This window comes from Schistocerca cancellata, chromosome 1 (assembly GCF_023864275.1).
Source record: "Schistocerca cancellata isolate TAMUIC-IGC-003103 chromosome 1, iqSchCanc2.1, whole genome shotgun sequence".
Classification (NCBI taxonomy): domain Eukaryota; kingdom Metazoa; phylum Arthropoda; class Insecta; order Orthoptera; family Acrididae; genus Schistocerca; species Schistocerca cancellata.
Window position 1 is genome coordinate 156,925,119 of NC_064626.1, and position 19,114 is coordinate 156,944,232.

The 19,114-nt window shown below is 38.3% G+C and overlaps 1 protein-coding gene across 2 annotated transcripts in view; it reads left to right on the forward strand.

The window, feature by feature from the left end:
• The window catches only part of LOC126167576 (putative phospholipase B-like lamina ancestor), a 141,701-nt gene that overhangs the window by 114,479 nt on the left and 8,108 nt on the right, over window positions 1-19,114 (forward strand). For both annotated transcript variants that reach the window (XM_049920487.1, XM_049920488.1), the window contains 3 exons: window positions 10,307-10,407; window positions 10,582-10,743; window positions 16,484-16,736. In XM_049920487.1, coding sequence (XP_049776444.1) covers window positions 10,307-10,407; window positions 10,582-10,743; window positions 16,484-16,736 — 516 coding nt within the window. The remainder of the gene's footprint in view (window positions 1-10,306; window positions 10,408-10,581; window positions 10,744-16,483; window positions 16,737-19,114) is intronic.

Consider the following 19,114-nt stretch of genomic DNA (forward strand, 5'->3'; position numbering starts at 1 on the left):
AGTTATATGGAATATGTCAATTGAAAAAAAGTTTGCAGAGATCATTAAAATATATATACTAACAAAGAGATAGAGGGGCTGGCCAGTACTTACCTCAGCTCAGTACAGCTGATAGATTCACAAAACAGAACAGGAAATTTACATTCCTAGCTTCCAGAACTTTGTTCCTTCATCAGGGAGGAGAGAGGGGAAAAAAGGGAAGAAGGGAAAGTGGATTCAGTCACTCATAACCCAGGTTAGAAGCAACAGGGAAATGTAAACAGGGAGGGTAGCAGCTGACAACCATGCCTCTATCCTTGCTACCCTCCCTGTTTACCTTTCCCTGTTGCTTCAGAACCTGGGTTGTGAGTGACTGAATCCACTTTCCCTTCTTCCCTTTTTTCCCCTCTCTCCTCCCTGATGAAGGAACAAAGTTCTGGAAGCTAGGAATGTAAATTTCCAGTTCTGTTTTGTGAATCTATCGGCTGTACTGAGCTGAGGCAAGTACTAGCCAGCCCTTCTATCTCTTTGTTAGTATTTGTTTCACATCGTAATATGAGATTTTCCATTAATCATTTAAAAAATATATATTTATATGACTACCTGGCTAGAAGCTGGCCATTTACATGTCTGCAATGGGCTACTTATATCAGCTCAAGAGTTACCTCTATGGTATAGCAGTTCTTACGGCAAAACAACTGAAATCTACATTCAGAAACACTTTTGCTGTGAGTCAGATATTTTGTTTTTATGAGCAGTTAGTAAAAGAATTTTGTACCTATGCCAAAATTAGCTTTTCTATGCCAAAATTAGATTAATTACTGGTACATTTAAGTGCAAATCATTTTTCCTTCTAGTAATGTTTTGGTAATATTTCTATCATTCTCTACATTTTTGCTTATGAAGTCATAAATACTTGATCTGTTTACATATTGATGAGCACCTATCTTGTTTTACATTATTTTCTATAAAGTTCTATAATGAAAATTTTAACTAGAAGATTATATTAAGTAACTGGATTGACATTAAAATGAATAAATAGATAGCACTAAAACATGTTTACTCTCAAAGTTTTGATTTTTACATTTCTATGATTTAGTCTATGGATTGAGGTGGTCGACTTCACTGTCTACAAGTCATTAAATTACTTTAAATGATATTAGAAAACTTTTAATATGAATGAGAATGAGGGCATGAACACAAGATGCAGGTAAACATACTGGTGTATTGAGTATTCATATAGTCGTAGGCCTCATACAGTGCAACTGGAAAGTCTATTGCCTACTCTGATATGGATCTGGTATTTCATAATGTAGCTCATGACTTGGTAGTTACATTTCAATGTACACATGTGAACTTCACATGGTGTGAGACAGTGGCACTCTCACCATGCAAACACAGCACTGTACAGCCAGGGTTCACTCTAACAGTCATCTATGTCCATCTCTCTGGTGGGGCATTCAACCTCCTTGGTGTCCAATACCAGATATATGTTTACATGTGTGAGTGTTTATGCCTCAATTGGAAAAGCATGGTAGCTTGAAGACAAGTTACTTTCATTTGTGCAATAGATATATTTAGCCTAAATGAGAAGTTACCCTGCATTTTATACCACAGGACTTGGTGAACGAAGTAACTTGGCGATTTCTATGTTCTCCAAGCCAGTAATTTGTCTTATGGCAAAAGTAACTATTGCAGTTCTCTGTTGTGTTATACGTGTATATGTGCATCAGTCAACTACTGTTATGTGTGTGCCTGTACTCATTTTTGTTTGTTGTTTCTATCTTGTAATACCCACTATCACAATAAACCCTAGAATTGTAGCTCAGAATATTGAATTTTCAATGACACTAGTATCTTCTGTATGAGCTAATCAGAAAGGAAGAGACCTGGAAAACTACAAAACTTGCAGGGAGAATGACAGATTATGCAACTTTTGTAGTTGACAGAGGTTGAAGATATAGGCATTCATGGTGTCATTGTGAGACATTGGAATGTAGTTTGAAACCTTCACTCACATATCAGTTACTTGTAATTTCAATTTTGTCATATCTGGAAGGTTAGAGAAATACTATATGTTTGTATAGCTAGGACATTCAGTATCTGTATAAATAACAGTCTTGTGGAATATACAGTGTTTGTTTAAACAAATCTGTGGGATGTTAGTTCTGTTCTGACTGTGCATTGGTGTCAGTAATAAACATGCTTTCAGTGATAAATGTTGAAATTCACTGATGACCCTGTCTTGGGATTTGGGCTTGATTGTGGTTTAGGTGTGACATTGTATGGTAAGGATTTTGGGTACTTTAAAACATCTACATCACCCTGTCTACAATTATGCAATGTAAAAGCCATTAACTACATGAGAAGGAACCTGAATACAAGCAGTATATTGTTCCTAATATCTGTATATTTAGGAAACAGATGGATTCCAAAACAGCAGCAAGTCAGTTGCACATCACTTTCCATCTGCATTTTCTGTAGATGCCAGTCATGATCAGACAAAATGGCTGAAAGGGGTTCCCCGAGTCACCAAATATAGCAGGTGGAATGTCAGGATGTGTATGGCAACTATGTACTTTTACTTGGATGACACAGCCAGCAGTGGTTCAAGAACAACAAGAGAAGCCCAATAGCAGGTAGAAATTCCAAGCAAACTGAAGAAAATATGTTGTGACAACCAGCAGTAAGTCTGTTTGGTTGAAAAACAATTGAAAAACAAGCCTAAATCATGGAAAACTGACAATTTTGTACATACAGAATGATTGTGAATCCTAACATGACAGAGGCAGGCAAAATCTAAAACCTGATGAAAGGAATTGCAGAGGACATGTACCAAGCCCTTCTGGTAAGTGATGTCATGATGATAGAGGGTTTCATCAAATGGTGCCATGAACTGAGGAAATGCAACAGGGGAAGAGAGAGAGAGAGAGAGAGAGAGAGAGAGAGAGAGAGAGAGAGAGAGAGAGATGGACGAAAGAGGTAAGACTGAATGCCAAATATGGTCCCTCCGGTGGTTGTGGAAGATCACCATGAGATCACTTCTGTCATACACCACATAGTAAGAGAAAAGATAAAAGATCCCACCAACAAATCCTGTAATTCTTCTTCACATTCACAGATGATTGCAATGTCATTAATGCATCTTATCATTGATATCCTTTCATTCTGAATTTTTAATCCTTCTCTTGAATCTTTCTTTCATTTCTGTCATTGTTTCTCCAATGTATAGATTGAATAGAAAGGATGAACGTCTGCATCCCTGTCTTACATGCTTTTTAATCTAAGCACTTCATTCTTTGTCTTACAGTCTTATTGTTCCCTCTTGGTTCTTGTACAGATTGTATATTACCCATCTGACTCTACAGCTTAATCCTATTTTTCTCAGAATTTCTAACATCTTGCACCATTTTAGATTGTTGAATGTTTTTTCTAGATTAAAAATGCTATGAGCATCTCTTGATTTTCCTTCAACCTTGTTTCCATTATTAAGTGCAACAAGAGAACTTCTCTCCAGGCCTTTATCTTTCCTAAAGCCGAACTGGTCGCCATGTAAGTGATCCTCAATTTTCTTTTCCATTCTTCTGTATATTATTCTGTCAGCAGCTTGAATGTGTGAGCTGTTAAGTTGACTGTGAGATAGTTTCACACTTACTATCTTTAGAATTGTGTGGATGATATTTTTACGCAAGTATGATAGTACATCATCAGTGTCACAGATTCTACACACCAACTTGAATAGTCGTTTGGTTGCCACTTCACCCAATACTTTTAGAAATTCTCATGGAATGTTACTTGTCCCTTCTGCCTTATTTGATGAGTCCTCAAACTTTTTTTAAATTCTGACTCTTAATACTGGATCCCCTTTGTCATCCCTATCGACTCCAATTTCTTCTTCTGACACGTCTTCAGACAATTCCTCCCTCTTATAGAGGGCTTCAATGCACTCTTTCCACCTTCCTGCTCTCTCTTCTGCATTTAACAGTGGAATTAACCTTGAAATCTTAATGTTACCACCCTTGCTTTTAATTTCACCAAATGTTGTATTGACTTTCTGTACACTGAATCAATTCTCTAAGGATCATTACTTTTTTGATAACTTCACACGTTTCCTGCAGCCATTGACCTTGGTTGCCCTGCATTTGCTATTTATTTCATTCTTAAGGGATTTTTGTTCCTGTCTTCTCCAGAAAATTTTTGTACTTCCTTCTTTTGTCAATCAATTGAACTATTTCAACTGTTACCCAAGGTTTCTTTGCAGTTACCTTCCTTGTATCTATGTTTGTCTGTCTCTCATCTGGTATTGCCATTTTAATGAGATGTTCAGTCCTCTTCAACTGAGCTGCCTACTCTGGTGTTTCTTATTGCAGAATCCACATCCTTAGTGAACTTCAAATGTGTCTTATCATTCTTCAGTACTTCTGTATCCTGCTTCCTTCACATTGATTCTTTTGGATGATTCTCTTAAATTACAGTCTACTTTTCACCTTTGCTGAGTTCTGATGTAGGTCTGTATCTATACCTGGGTATGCTATCCAATACTGTATCTGATTTTGGAACCCCTGTCTGACCGTGATGTAATCCAACTGGAGCCTTGACATGGCTCCTGGTCTTTTCCAAGAATACCTCCTCAACTGGTAATTCTTCAACAGAATGTACATTATTACTGTCTGAAATTTATTTCAGAACTCAATTACTCTTTTTCCTCTGTCATTCCTACTGTCAAGCCCATATTCTCTTATAACCCTTTCTTCTATTCCTTCCCCTACAACCTCATTCCAACCCCCTAGGCTATTAGATTTTTGTCTCCCTTTAGACACTGAATTATGCATTTAGTATTCTCATATATTTTCTCCACCTCTCCATATGCTGCTTGTGACATTGCCATGTATATCTGAACTGTCATTGCCAAGACTGTTTTTCTGTCAAATATGATGAGAACAACCCTATAACTTAATTGTACACAGTAGTTCACACTTTTCCCTACCTCCACATACATAATGAATCATACCCCTATTAAAGCATTTTCTGCTGGTATTGACATTACCCTATATTCATCTGACCAAAAATCCTTATCTCCTTCCCATTTTACTTCAGTGACCCCCATTACATCTAGCTTGAGCTTTTGCATTGCCATTTCCTGATTTTCTATGTTTCCTACTACATTCAGACTTCTGACATCCCATGTTCTGAAGCATAGTATGTTATCCTGTTGTTGGCTGCTCTCATGGTCACCTCCCTTTTTCCAGTCCCATCGAAGAGGTATGAATGGGGGACTGATCTGGAATCTTTTTCCACTGGTGAGATCATTATGATACATTTTTTTTCAATTACAGGCCACATGTCCTGTAAATACACATTGTGTCTTTAATGCAGTGGTTTCCATTGCCTTCTGAGTCCTCATTCTGTTGATCATTGCTGATTCTTCCATATTTTAGGGGAAGTTTTCCAACCCAGTGGCAAGAGAGTGCCCTGCACCTCTGTCTGCTCCTCTGTCCTCTTTGACAACACTATTGGCAGAAGAAGGGTGACTTCTTGTGTTGGAAGTCTTCATTCACCATTGCTGATGTTTTTTATTCAAAATTTAAACAGTGTCGGAGTTTGAACAGATGGCCCAGGACATTTTGATTAGTAGTCAGACGCTATCTCTAGACCACAAGTGGTAGCAGCCTCAAATTTTGACCTGATACATCAAGAGGTAACAGAATGTTGAAGGAGAGGTGTACCAGTCCGTGGCACCAGTCCCCACCACCAGTAGAATGTGGCATGAATAATGAAATCAGCCATTTCAGTCTTATACTGCAGTCTTCAATCAACAACCTAGCATGTTACCAACATACATACAACCAACTCCTCCACCACATACAATGGCCCACAGAAGAATAGACCTTTGGAGGATAGAGGAAACACAACACTGTTTTCACTGTGAATGCCCTGTACATATTATGCGCTACTGCAGAGAAAGAAGATGACCATTCACTGACTATTATGCCGCAAGACATCAATCCTATTCATGCAACTCAAATGCAGGTGATAATAATCCACTTGTCGGTGACAGATCATTGCCATATCCTGTAGGAGAGCACTCCCCAAAATACTGTAGCAGTTTCCCATCACCATACAGTGGTACCAGCTGCTTGCATAGCCGCCGAATTCAGGTGAACTAAGCAAGGTGACCACCTGTGGAGGTGAGGCTACCATGCCTGAAAATCTCCCATGAACAACAGTTACCAAAATGGCAGGAAATCTCATTGATCTTATCACTAATGGCCAACCAACCCAGGTACAAATTGACTCAGAAGCCTCTATTTCAGTAATGACAAATGCCTGTGGTCACCATCTGAAGAGTAGTGTGTTCTGTTATATTAAAGTGATTGTGTGGAATGTCACAAGTGGGAAATATGTCTGGCCAACAGGAACATGGCTTGCAGCCATCACAAGCAAACATTAATTGTGGAAGATCAGAGCTCCAGATTGCTGAACGTAATTTCAACAGCGTCCATAACAATGACTGGTTTGGATGGTCCTTTAATATTGAAGACACAATTACTCCACTATCATCAATGAGACAAGTTCCAATTGCCAGAAGCAAATTAAACTGTAGAGCTAGTGTTAGTTGGAACAAGCTATTCAGGCTCACAAAAGAAATATACATGCCAGCAATATTAATAATCATTGTGGGTGATTAAGGAGAACATTGGATCACCAATTGTCATGAGCAGCCCCAACTAATCTCTGAAGATTAGACACCTAAACCAGTTGAGGAAGAGTGACTTACTGTCATCAACAAAGAATCAGGCTCCACTACCACTATTTATAAGGCAGGGGATGAACCTGATATTGAAATGCCAATAGCTTCTGGCCTGGATGAGGTACAACATCTGTGAGTAATAGCCACTCTGTGTCAATTTTTGGATGCTTTCAAATCCAGAGTGAAGAGAAGACAGATAAAGCAGCCAATGATAAAATGCCATATCAACATTGTCATCATCCACCAATTATCCAGCACTCATATAGTCACCAGTTTAATGACAGATAATTGCAGAGGAAATTGAGAAGGTACTGCTAAATGATATCATTGAATCTTGAGAGAGACGTTGGTCCTCTTCAGTGGTTCTTGCGAAGAAGGACATCGCATGGCATTTCTGTACTGACTAGTGATGACTGAACAAAATCATGAAGAAAGATGTCTAATCATTACCATGCATTAATGACATCCTGGAATGCTTGAAAGGAGCAAAAGTACTTCTCGATTATGGATGTGCAGACAGGCTGCTGTCAAATTTAGGTTGACTAGCTGACTGGGGAAAGATTGCCTTCTGAAGTACTGATGGCCTCCATGAGTTTAAAGATATGCCGTTTGGATTATATAGCACTCCAGCCATTTTCGAATGTGGGATGGACAATCTGCTTTGACACTTTAATCTGACTCACAACCATATTGTAGTGTGTCCAGACTGAAGGTCTCCTGAATCTGAAAAAGTGCGTCTTCAAATCCCAAGAAATAAAAATCTTGGGGCATGTAATAAATGGTGATGCAGGGAAAATAGGAACAGTTTCATTCTTGATGTGAGAAGTTTTTTGGAATGTGCTCAACCTATTGGTGATTCATAAAAGACTTCTGTGTCAAGGCACGTCCCTTGCAACTTCTACTGCAGGGAGACACGAAGGCACAAGGAAGATCTTTCCTTGCCCTCAAGGAGATGCTAACATCTTCACCGGTTCTAGCATTATGTGATGAGAATGCTGAGAGAGAGAACTTCACATAGATGCTAGAGGATTTAGGATAGCAGGAGTTCTAGAACAAATCCAGGACTATGCTGAAAAGATCATAGTTTATGCTTTTGGAGTACTCTCAAATTCCAAGAAGAACTACTCTACTACCAAGAAAGTGTGCCTTGCAGTTGTTAGGGAAATCAAAAAGTTGTGGCTGTGTTTATTTGTCAACCCATTCATTGTTTTGATGGATCACGATTTTCTATGCTAGCTGATTAGCCTGAAGGGTATGTGGTATTAACTGATGAGACAGGCACTGAGGCTTCAGCAGTATGATGTCACAGTGGTCTACAAAAATGGATGAAAACACAAATACACTGACAGCCTTTCAAGGAATCCTTTGACAGAACACAGCAGCATGAATGAAATCTGAAATTGCTTCATTAAATGACACTGCTGTTGGACACAGGGAAGATCTAGCATTGCTTAAAACTGTAGAAGCCGTTAAGAATGAGGAAACAACCAAAGGAGGATTATAGTTAATAAATGGGACATTGTATACGATCCGGTGGGGTGGAAATGGTTGCCTGTTATCCCAGCTCACCTGCAGCCAGCAATCCCGATGTATTTCCACAACACTCCAATATCTGGTCACCTGATCAGTGAAAACAGGTATCAGTGGCCGCATCTCTACTGATCTATTAGACACTAGGTCAGCCACTGTAATGAATGCCAATGACAGAATAATGGATTATTGCAACTACCTCTGAGACATCATATATCCCCCCCCCCCCCCCCACTCCCCCAATGCAACAATGCTATTCGACTGAAATGGTGTTGACCTCTTGGAGAGGTTTCCAAAGTCCACAAATGGGAATTGATGGATAATAGTCTGCACCGACTACCTCAACTACTATGTGCCTCACATTCGCGTTGTGACATCTCCCACAGGATGACAACCGCCTAAAATGTTGGCAGATATGCTCTTGATGTACACTGGTCTCAAACAGAAGATTGGGATACTATACTGCCTGTTGTGACATTCGCATACAACACAGCAAAGCAAGACACTGCAGGCTTCACACTGTTCTTTCTGCTCTATGATTCTGAGGCCAAAATGATATGGAATACACTGTAGATGACTAAATGAAACACCTAATCTGTAAGATGGAAGAAGCAAGGTAGCTCTTTCACTACAGACCCTGGAAGCCTGGGAGGAAGGCTGAGAGCACTATATGCTATGAACTGGCCAGTGAGATACAGGCTGGGAGACTTGGTTTGAATTTTTGTGCCTGTACATAAAGTGGGACTATCAGAAAGTTGCCAAAGCACTACTTTGGCACACATCACATCAGTCATCGCTTGTTTGACATCACATATGAAGTTGAGAATTATGACCCATCATGAAGAAGGCAAAGAGCACAGACACATCACCCATGTTCTCTGTATGAAACGCTATTACATTTCATAGGTGCAGATTGACGATGGGAGATTCCAGGAAACTGAAGATCCATTTGATGGTTGTTAAGCTTTGATGGGAGGGGTTAACTTTGGTGCTCATCACAGTGAAGATGATGTAATGACACAACCAGAATATAAGGATCAGCCTGCATGACCATACAGAAGACCATTCACAATATCTAGATCCTGGTTGCTGCAGCTGGCTCCAATAAGGACTTTGGAGATCAATTCTGTTCTGGCTGTTTTAATTATGTTCTTGTGCCATGACAAGTTGCATTAAAATTGATCAACCCAGTGGCACTGGGTAAACAGTTTATTACAAATGTGTTCTTGCACTGCCCTGGATGACTAAAATGGTGACGTTCCTGTGGAACCTCACAGAAAAAAATATGAGAGAGCATTTTGAGCAGTGAAATGAAGGAAAGCAGACATCAGAAGATTCAAATGAGTTCTACTCTGAAGGCGACTACCACTAATTGAATGTTTTTCATATGTACACAAATTAGTAGCAGCTATCTCATTTTCTATCTCCTTTTTTGTCAGAAATCAATGCATCTCAATTTAAATCTATTATAAACTGCTTGTCTTTTGTCCATACCAAATGGTTTAATTAATTGTGATGAAGCATATAACTATGTAAGAACACAACTTGAGGGGAAAAAAGTGTCATAATAAACAGCTTCTTAGTACTATGAGAAACCCCATTCCCTTTTTATTGAAGTGTCTGCCTTGAAATACACAGTGTGTTCACTGAAAGATAAGTAGGAAAAGAAACAAGGCAAAACCACAGATTCATGATAATATTGATATGAAGAAGATTGTCAGTCACAGCCTCTTGTTAAGAAAGGATGAACCTTGTTCAAAACTTCTCTTCTACAGTAGATTTCATGTTCATGATTATCAATTTTTCTGTTTGTGGTGGATGTGGTACTTTATTTGCAGCATTTGTTGATATTATGCACTTTTCAAAGTAATTGGAAATTTCTACTGTTTGTGGAACAGTCTGTCCTCACAAGACGTATCTAAAGTAATCACAAGTCTGTGAAACCTCCAACTCAATGAGTAAATTTACAGTTAATCAAATTTAGCTTACACTGCTATTACTTATCTAATGTTTCTGGAATACGTGCTTATTACTCAATATTTTCAGGTACATTTGTTCTACTTGCAACTAGATGGCCTTGAAGTTGGATGGAGGCAAGGAGTAGAAAGAAGCAGGCTGGAATTGGATATTCCGCACTTGGACTTCATGTAAGATACAGAAATAATTGCTAAATATCAGTAGAAATGAAACCACATTATTTTTTTCTTCAGTTTCTGTGTTAGTAAGTTCAAGAAATATAAATGAGAAGGTATTTTATGCTCTTGTAGCTGGTCCTCTCCAGTTCAGAGAACTGAAATTCAGTACCAAACTTTGTGTTACAGTTGGATGAATGCAGTAACTGACATTATTGATCTGGAAAGGAGACACTCCAGTACTCTTGAACCTTCATTGGGGCTCTTCACTGCTGCAAATTTCTCATCCATTCTTGTGAAACATTTGCATGATACTCAAGAAATTTTCATGGCTCACAATGCTGGAGGAATGTAAGAACTTATGAGTTATTTTTATGGATTATTTTGTCATATATTTCCAATAAAATAGTCCTATTAAGAGCTATTTTACAGCACACGAAACAATCTTCAATTATGATTTGTATTTACCACAGACTCGATTATATGCATTTGCATGTTGCATATGTATTTGCATGTTCGGCTCCCTTACACTGGTTATTGCATATTTGAACTGAAAACTAGTGATGCTGCATATTTTTGCTTTATGTTAATAACATTTTAAAAATTTAGCCTCATCTTGGTTTGATATCTCACAGAGTAAGCGTGATCTGCAACTGTGTGCGATCGCTAACTGAGAAACTGCTGGCTAGTCAGCTGATTACTGGACAGGATCAGGCAGGCAGAGCCAATGCACCTGCTGCCTGCAGCCCCACTTAATTCCCTCCTCTGTCATACTATAAACATCACTAACAATTAAATTACACAAGTTGTTAGTCACACATCCACTGTTTCAATTTAGCTTTCTTTCTATTTGTATGAAGTTTAATGTGTTTATGTGTAGTGTGTAATGTGTTGTGCACCATGCTGCCTGGAAAAAGAAATGTTCGTTTCGTGGATAGCTGACTATCCTGGAACATTTACACATGGTGGAAATGGTTTATATTGTGGAGTTTGTGAGAAAAATGTGTCATGCAAATAGACTAGCATATCAAGACAAGTCTTTATATTAAAGGAATGCAAAAGAAAGACCCATAAAAATTTTTTTTTGACAGCAGCAAGTAGCATCGCTATGACATGGATCTAAGTGAGGCATTCATTGCAGGCAATATTCCTGTTGACAGACTTACAAACCATATCCTCAAAGGTTCCCTTTGCAAATATTGCTTAAATCAAAATATATCTGATGAATCAGCATTGCAATAAAATTACAAACCAACAACTTATCCACACGTTCAGGAAAAAATTCGCAATGAACTCAAGGACAACATTTTTTGGATTTCAGTTGACAAAACTGCCAACACTTGGGGCTGTTACATTGGAAATTTAATTATTGGTGCATTAAAACAAGAGCCTTCTTCTTCCTATTTAGTGGCATGCAAAGAATTTGAAAAGAAAAATCATTCTATGATCGCCAGATTCATGAATGAGGGTATTAGAATAATATTTCCAGAATTTTCTGCAGACGAAAGGATGTTTGTGTTTCTCTCAGATGCTGATGCCTATATAATCAAAGCAAAAAAAGCCCTCCAAGTATTTTATCCCAATTTGATTCATGTGATGTGCTTTTCTAGCAGAGTATACTGCCTTGCTGAAAAGCACAGTCAATATTTGGGAATATAAATAAATTGATTTCATCCGCAAAGAAAGCAATTCTTAAAATTCCTGCTCACATCAAGTCCTACAAAGAAAACCTATGAAATGTGCCTTTACCTCTTGAACCAGTGGTAACTTGTTGGGGAATTTGTGTCAAAGCCGGGTTGTTTTCCAGTGAACATTTTGAGGCCATCAGAGGCATAGTGAATGACTCCAATAGTGCAGAGGATTTGTAGTTTGTCAGTGCAAGGAAGTATTAAATGATTCCAGTATTTAAACAAAAAATATTGTGATTAGTACTCATTATTCCCATGTACTTGTGAGTATTAAAAAGCTTGAAAGTCAAGGTTTGGCACTGAATGAACCTATTCAGATAATTAATAAAATTAGTTTAGTGAACTTCTCATTGCCAGAGGTATTCCCAATAAAACATAAAGAAAAGTTTGAAAACATTTTGAACAATAATCCTGGCTTTGGACCTGAAATGTCAGTGGATGCCCCAGAATAAGGAAACAACTAAACAGGCACGAAAAAGATGCAAGCCATTTATCACAAGTCATTTGTTACTTTACGAAAGTCCAACAGTCCTTTATTACACAGATACCAAAAACACTAATAAAAATAAATGATTCAGGCAGTTACTCCAAAATTTCTTCAGTTAAACCAATTGATGATTAATTATTTAATTTAAATGAATAAAATGCACTAACTTAGGAAGGACTAACAAGCATGTAGTACAATCAAATATAATCCAAAAATATGCTTGATGCTGGGCAAACAGTGACAGCAACGATGCTAAAGATAACAATTCCAACATTTGGCTGGCCAAAGAGGGCGCTTGACATTACTGAATATAACTTACAAGAAATGTAATAACATAAAATTACACAACTCTGGTATCCGACAAGCTGAGGCCTGTTAAGTACTGATATTTTATGCAACGATCACAGATACAACTGCCAACACAAATATCCAATATATGATCAATCAGAGATAATAATCAAGGCACTACATAGAAAAATAATAAAATACCATTTAACAAATTGAGTATTACACCAATATTAAAAACCATTATGTTAAAACCAAATTTCAGACAGGGAAAGCATGGAAGGGGCAGGTACGGCTGGCCAGGTCTGAGTAAGATGGTTAAGAATAATGGGCACTTGTAATTAAATTAATACCTGATAGCTACAAGATAGAAATTCAACTTATGAGGGATGCCACATCAAGCCAGGAGGCCGCAATGTCTCAGAGGCTATGGTGAAATGGGAAACAGTGCACTGCTGGCATGCACATACACAGCTGATGGGGACAGGCTATGCCTGATGAATTGTGGGTTACAGATAACACCCCTGGGCAGCATCTCCAAACAGTATGAACAGCTCAGAAAGCCAAGAGCAAAAAGCTGACATATAATTCATACATGATTATCATAGAACATATGAAAATGCTGAAACTAAGACAAGAAATTCAACATGAGCATGGTCCCATGCCCAACCAAAACTTTTGTATTACAACAAGAATATTACAATAAGAGTTACTAAGAGAATTAACTGGTTAATCTTACAATAAAATAAAATATCACAACAAGATAATGTAATAACCAAGAAATCACAGGTCATTAACTTAAGTGACTTAAAAGGTAACAGGCAAATCTTGAGGGCTAACACCCAAACAACTACAATAGTAATTGTATTTAGAAGAATAAATATTAATTGTTTTTTGAAAGGGCCAAAATCTCGCCAAAGTTATGGAACTTAATTATGCAAATGAGCCAAAGTTCACTGGGCTGCTAGTATTTGCTTACCAAGGTCATAGGTAACATTGTAGTCATTACACCAATCACAGAAGCAACAGCTTCCAGTAAAAATAAGACTCAGCTTCAACAACAATGATCAGTAATACATGTGGAGGCCTAGAACATATTACACAATTAATTTCAGTTCCAAATGACAAGATAAGCAGACATTGACCACGTTTCAATCAAAATGAATTTTAAAGTAAGTTCAATATGGCCCTCAGATAATCTCACACAGAGGCACCAAAAGGTAAAATTAACACTTGAGAATCATAGGCAATCCAGCATAGTGGGAGCAATTTCGGCATGGGAGCACATGTGTGAACAGCACTCCGATAGCCATATCAGCAACTATGTCTCCTTAATCCATGTGAACTGGCTGTGTCGGCATTAGGCCCAAGCATCCAGCTCTTTTCAATCTATCCCAGGCATGTTCGATAGAGTTCATGTCTGGAGAACTTGCTGGCCACTCAAGTCAAGTGATGGCATTAACCTGAAGGAAGTTATTCACAAGATGTGCATGATGGGGCCCCGAATTGTTGTCCATGAAGACGTATGCCTCACCAATATGCTGTCAACATGGTTGAACTCTTGGTCGGAGGATGGCATTCATGTACTGTACAGCTGATACGGTGCCTTCCATGACCACCAGCTGTGTACGTTGGCCACACATAATACCACCCCAAAACATCAGGGAACCTCCACCTTGCTGCACTTACTGGATAGTGTGTCTAAGGTGTTCAGCCTGACCGGATTGCCTCCAAACACGTCTCCAGCAGTTGTCTGGTTAAGGCATATGCAACACTAATTGGTGAAGATAACTGGATGCCAATACTTAACGACCCATTCGGCATGTTGTTGGGCTCATCTGTATCATCCTGCATGGTGGCATGGTTGCAAAGGTGGACATTGGCATGGACGTCGGGAGTGAAGTTGCGCATCATTCAGCCTATTGTGCACAGTTTGAGTTGTAACACGTCCTGTGGCTGCATGAAAAGCATTATTCAACATAGTGGCAATGCTGTCAGGGTTCCTCTGAGCTATAATCTGTAGGTAGCGGTCATCCACTGCAGTAGTAGCCTTTCGGTGGCCTGAGCGAGGCATGTCATCGACAGTTCCTGTCTCTCTGTATCTTCTCCATGTCTGAACAACATCGCTTTGGTTCACACTTCCCTTGTTGAGAGCCCATCCTGGCACAAAGTAACAATGTGAATGTGATCGAACTGTGGTCTTGTCCGTCTAGGTATGGCTGAATTACAGACAACATGAGCTGTGTATCTCCTTGCTGGTGGAATGACTGGAACTGATTGGCTGTCGGACCCCCTCTGTCTAATAGGCGCTGCTCATGCATGGTTGTTTACATGTTTGGGCGGGTTGAGTGACACCTCTGAACAGTCAAAGGGACTGTGTCTGTGATAAAATATCCACAGTCAACGTCTATCTTCAGTAGTTCTGGGAACCGGGGCGATGCAAAACTTTTTTTGATGTGTGTATTTGCCTGTATACATCTCTGCAACTGTCATTCAGCCCTGTCATCTATGTCCTACTCTACAGTTTGTGCACTACAGTTGCCTCGGTGCCAGTTTTGGATTGTGCCATTTTGCTCCGCATGGTACAATTCAACCACAGCAGCATGTGAAAAGTTTACAAAATTAGCTGGTTTGGAAATACTAACACCCTTGGCCTGAAAGTCAATGTTCATCCCCTTTTGGATGTCAGATAAAGTGCTCTATTTCCGCATTATGACAGCTGCACTGTTATGAGTACCCTCCAACATGCTTTACATGCAATCCACTGCTAGTGCTATAACTTGCTGTCTGTTAGTGGTTATTGCACATTGATGCTGAACATAGCCAGTGGTCACATTAGTGTGAATACGCCATGTAATTTCACTGAAGTTTGTTTTAACTTTTCTATATGCTGAATCATTCCTTCCAACTACCATTTCTTTTTCAATTTCTTCATATTTCTCCTTGAGTCATTTCTCTTTGGCTCCTGTGCAATCCATATTTATTCCATTCCCTTCTTTAGTCAATAAAGAACTGCATAGAAATGTAATATATATGCCACTACACTACTTAGTGCTGTTTGTGCTCATGACAACCAATTTGAACTTAGTAAATTAGTAAAATAAACTGCAATTAAGCTGTGATAAGTTTAGAATTATGTGTACTTCATGTGTAAGCATTTGATAACAGGTTAAGGAAACAGAATATTTTTTTTGCTTCTCTCTTGTATCCTGTTTGCTTTTTCTTTTGACTATTTATTCTTTTTGATACACTTTTGAGCATATAACCTCTTTATTTCAATTTGGTGTCTTTGATTTTTATATTTTATACAAAACATTCCGTTACTGTCACAATATTTTTTCCTCTTTTTCCCATTTCTTGCAGACCTCTTCCATTTTACATTAATAATGTTTTTGTCAGTATTTATACAATGGCTTACACAATGATTTATAACAGTGTCTCTATATACTTTGTTCCATCTCCACAGTTCTGTCTTGCAGAGAGACTCAGCTGCATAAGGTTATAATATAATAATTTTTTGTTGTGAACTGTCACAGTACCTCAACCCACTACCACATCTGCATATAGCTTCAACATTATAGACACCTTGCACTGTAAAGAGTTGACAGTTTTTTCTGTTGTTGTTTTTTAGGTACCAATCAATGCTACGACTTCTTAAGCGATATGAATTAAATTATCATGAGGCACCTGATGAAGTATCTGATGTAGTACCTGGCCAAGTGATAGAATTTTCATCTTATCCTGGCTCAATCCATTCTCAGGATGACTTTTATGTAATCTCTGGTATGTCACCTCAGGGGAAGAATCATCAGCTGAAAATAGCAAGCATTCCAATTAACAACTATAACAGAGCTTTGTGGAGAAAATCTAAACCACAACAGCAGGTAAAGTAGTAAAAATATTTTTCTTCAGTGTTCATATACTTTCATATAAGTAATGTTGTTGTTCCAGAAAGTAAATGATATTTTATTTTAAATTTATGTTTGTGAAGGGGTAGATGCTGATTAAAAAAAGTTATATGACAAATCAGTGTAATCAGATGTCATGCCAAAGTTTCAATTTTTAGAATCTTACATTTTGTCCTTGAGCTTCCAGAAAAGAAACACATGGCTCTGAAAAAGGAAATGAACTTTAAAAAACCTCCTTACAGCACACGGTTTTAACATGTTGAGAAGTTGTCACTTGTCAAGAAGTTTTAATCTGTTGAGAAGTTTTAACCCATCAAGAAGTTTTAACGTAACAAGTAGTTTTAACCTGTCAAGAAGTTGTAACACTTCGAGGAATTTTATCATGTAGTTTTAACCTAACAGGAAGTTTTAAAATGGTACACAATTTGCAAAAGAGCAGAAGATTCGTTCTGGAAACTCACTCCAATCTTCTTATTCAATTATTAGTTATTTCAGGGTCATGACCTAAGGAGGGGAAAATAAGCTGCAGATGTGAACTGAAGTTCGTGTTAGGGAGAGCTTTGGACTAGGGTAGTCTATGGTGCTGTGTTAGCTATATTGCTGTGGTGGTGTAACAGCTAGCACATCTGCCTAGTTAGCAAAGAGACCTGGGTTCAAGTCCCAACTGTGGCACAAAAGTAATTCATTTCATCAACTTCTATTATTATTTTCAAATAACATATAGGAATGCAGCTGGGTAACATAATTGACATTTGCTGATATTTTGACAGGAGCACTGTCGTTTTCAGGGTGAAACTGCAGCAATTAAGTGTTGTGCATGGGAATTTAAAACATCGCTTTTCAGAGCAGGTTCAGAAAGATAACACAAACTCTCTCTTCCTCCACCCCCCCTCCCCTCTGTGTCTCATCCCCCCCCCCCCTCTCTCTCTCTCTCTCTCTCTCTCTCTCTCTCTCCCCCCCCCCCCCTCTCTCTGTAAACAATAGTGTCACCAAGCAACCAAAGATGATAAACATCAGAAGTTATCCATTTTGGGGTAATTCATCATTAAGAGAAAAAGTGTTCATTGCACAAAAGTATGTAAACAGAATAACAGCTGGAGCCCACTCAAGATCATCTTGCAGACTTTTATTTAAGGAACTAGGGATATTCACAGTGCCCTCACAATACATATATTCACTTATGAAATTTATTATCAATAACCCATCTCAATTCAAAAATAATAGCAAAGTGCATAGCTACGACACTAGAAGAAATGATGATCTTCACTCTTCAGGGTTAAACCCGACTTCGTCACAGAAAGGGGTGAAATATGTTCCCACAAAAATCTTTGGTCGGTCAGTTAAGCATTAAATGTCAGATAGACAGCTAATCAGCACTTAAAAACAAACTAAAATAATTTCTGAACGACAACTCCTTCCACTCAATAGATGAATTTTTAGATACAACAGAGTAACTGTAAAAAAAAGGAAAAGATTTTAATCATGCCATGTAAAGAAATCTTATGTTAAACTGACACCTCCGTATCATTTTAAAATGTTGTAGTCATGATCTGTGAAACAAGTATTAATGTTATATAATGATTCATCTCTGCATAGAAGGCTTAGAGAAATTGGTCCACCATAGCTGTATACAGTAGTTGATAGGCATCATTATCCATGTGCGCAGCCTCTGTCTCAACATCCCAAACTGCTATGTCTGATGTCACCACTCGGTTAAGTTAACGGCACCAGACTGTGCTGGTGCTGCATATCACTAATTTCATAAAAAATCAAAATAACAGGCAGATATCAGTACTTTGCTCTCAGCATTCAACTTAAAACTAAAAATATAAAATACATAACCTGCATTACTTTACATCAGAAATCTTTGTCCTGTTGTTACTGCTTCACTAGTATATGCTCCCTGCCGCCGTTGGATAAGCAGCTGCAGCAGCAAGTTGTATACTCCTAGCTAACTCATTTCTTACATAGTTTAATTCTTAATTTCTTTGCGTGTTTTTGGTACTTGCATTGTTTAATTCATAAATTTCGGGCGTATTATAGTATTTGAGAGTTGTAGCATCGCGTTTTAGTACCCGAATAGTGTAAATTCGCGTAGTCGTCTGTCATCTGTTTTTGTTTTGAACGGCCAGTGTCGGTTGGTCAGTCAGTGTGCTCCCTGCTGCCGTTGGATAATCAGCTGCAGCAGCAAGTCGTATACTCCTAGCTAACTCATTTCTTACATAGTTTAATTCTTAATTTCTTTGCGTGTTTTTGGTACTTGCATTGTTTAATTCATAAATTTCGGGCGTATTATAGTATTTGAGAGTTGTAGCATCGCGTTTTAGTACCTGAATAGTGTAAATTCGCGTAGT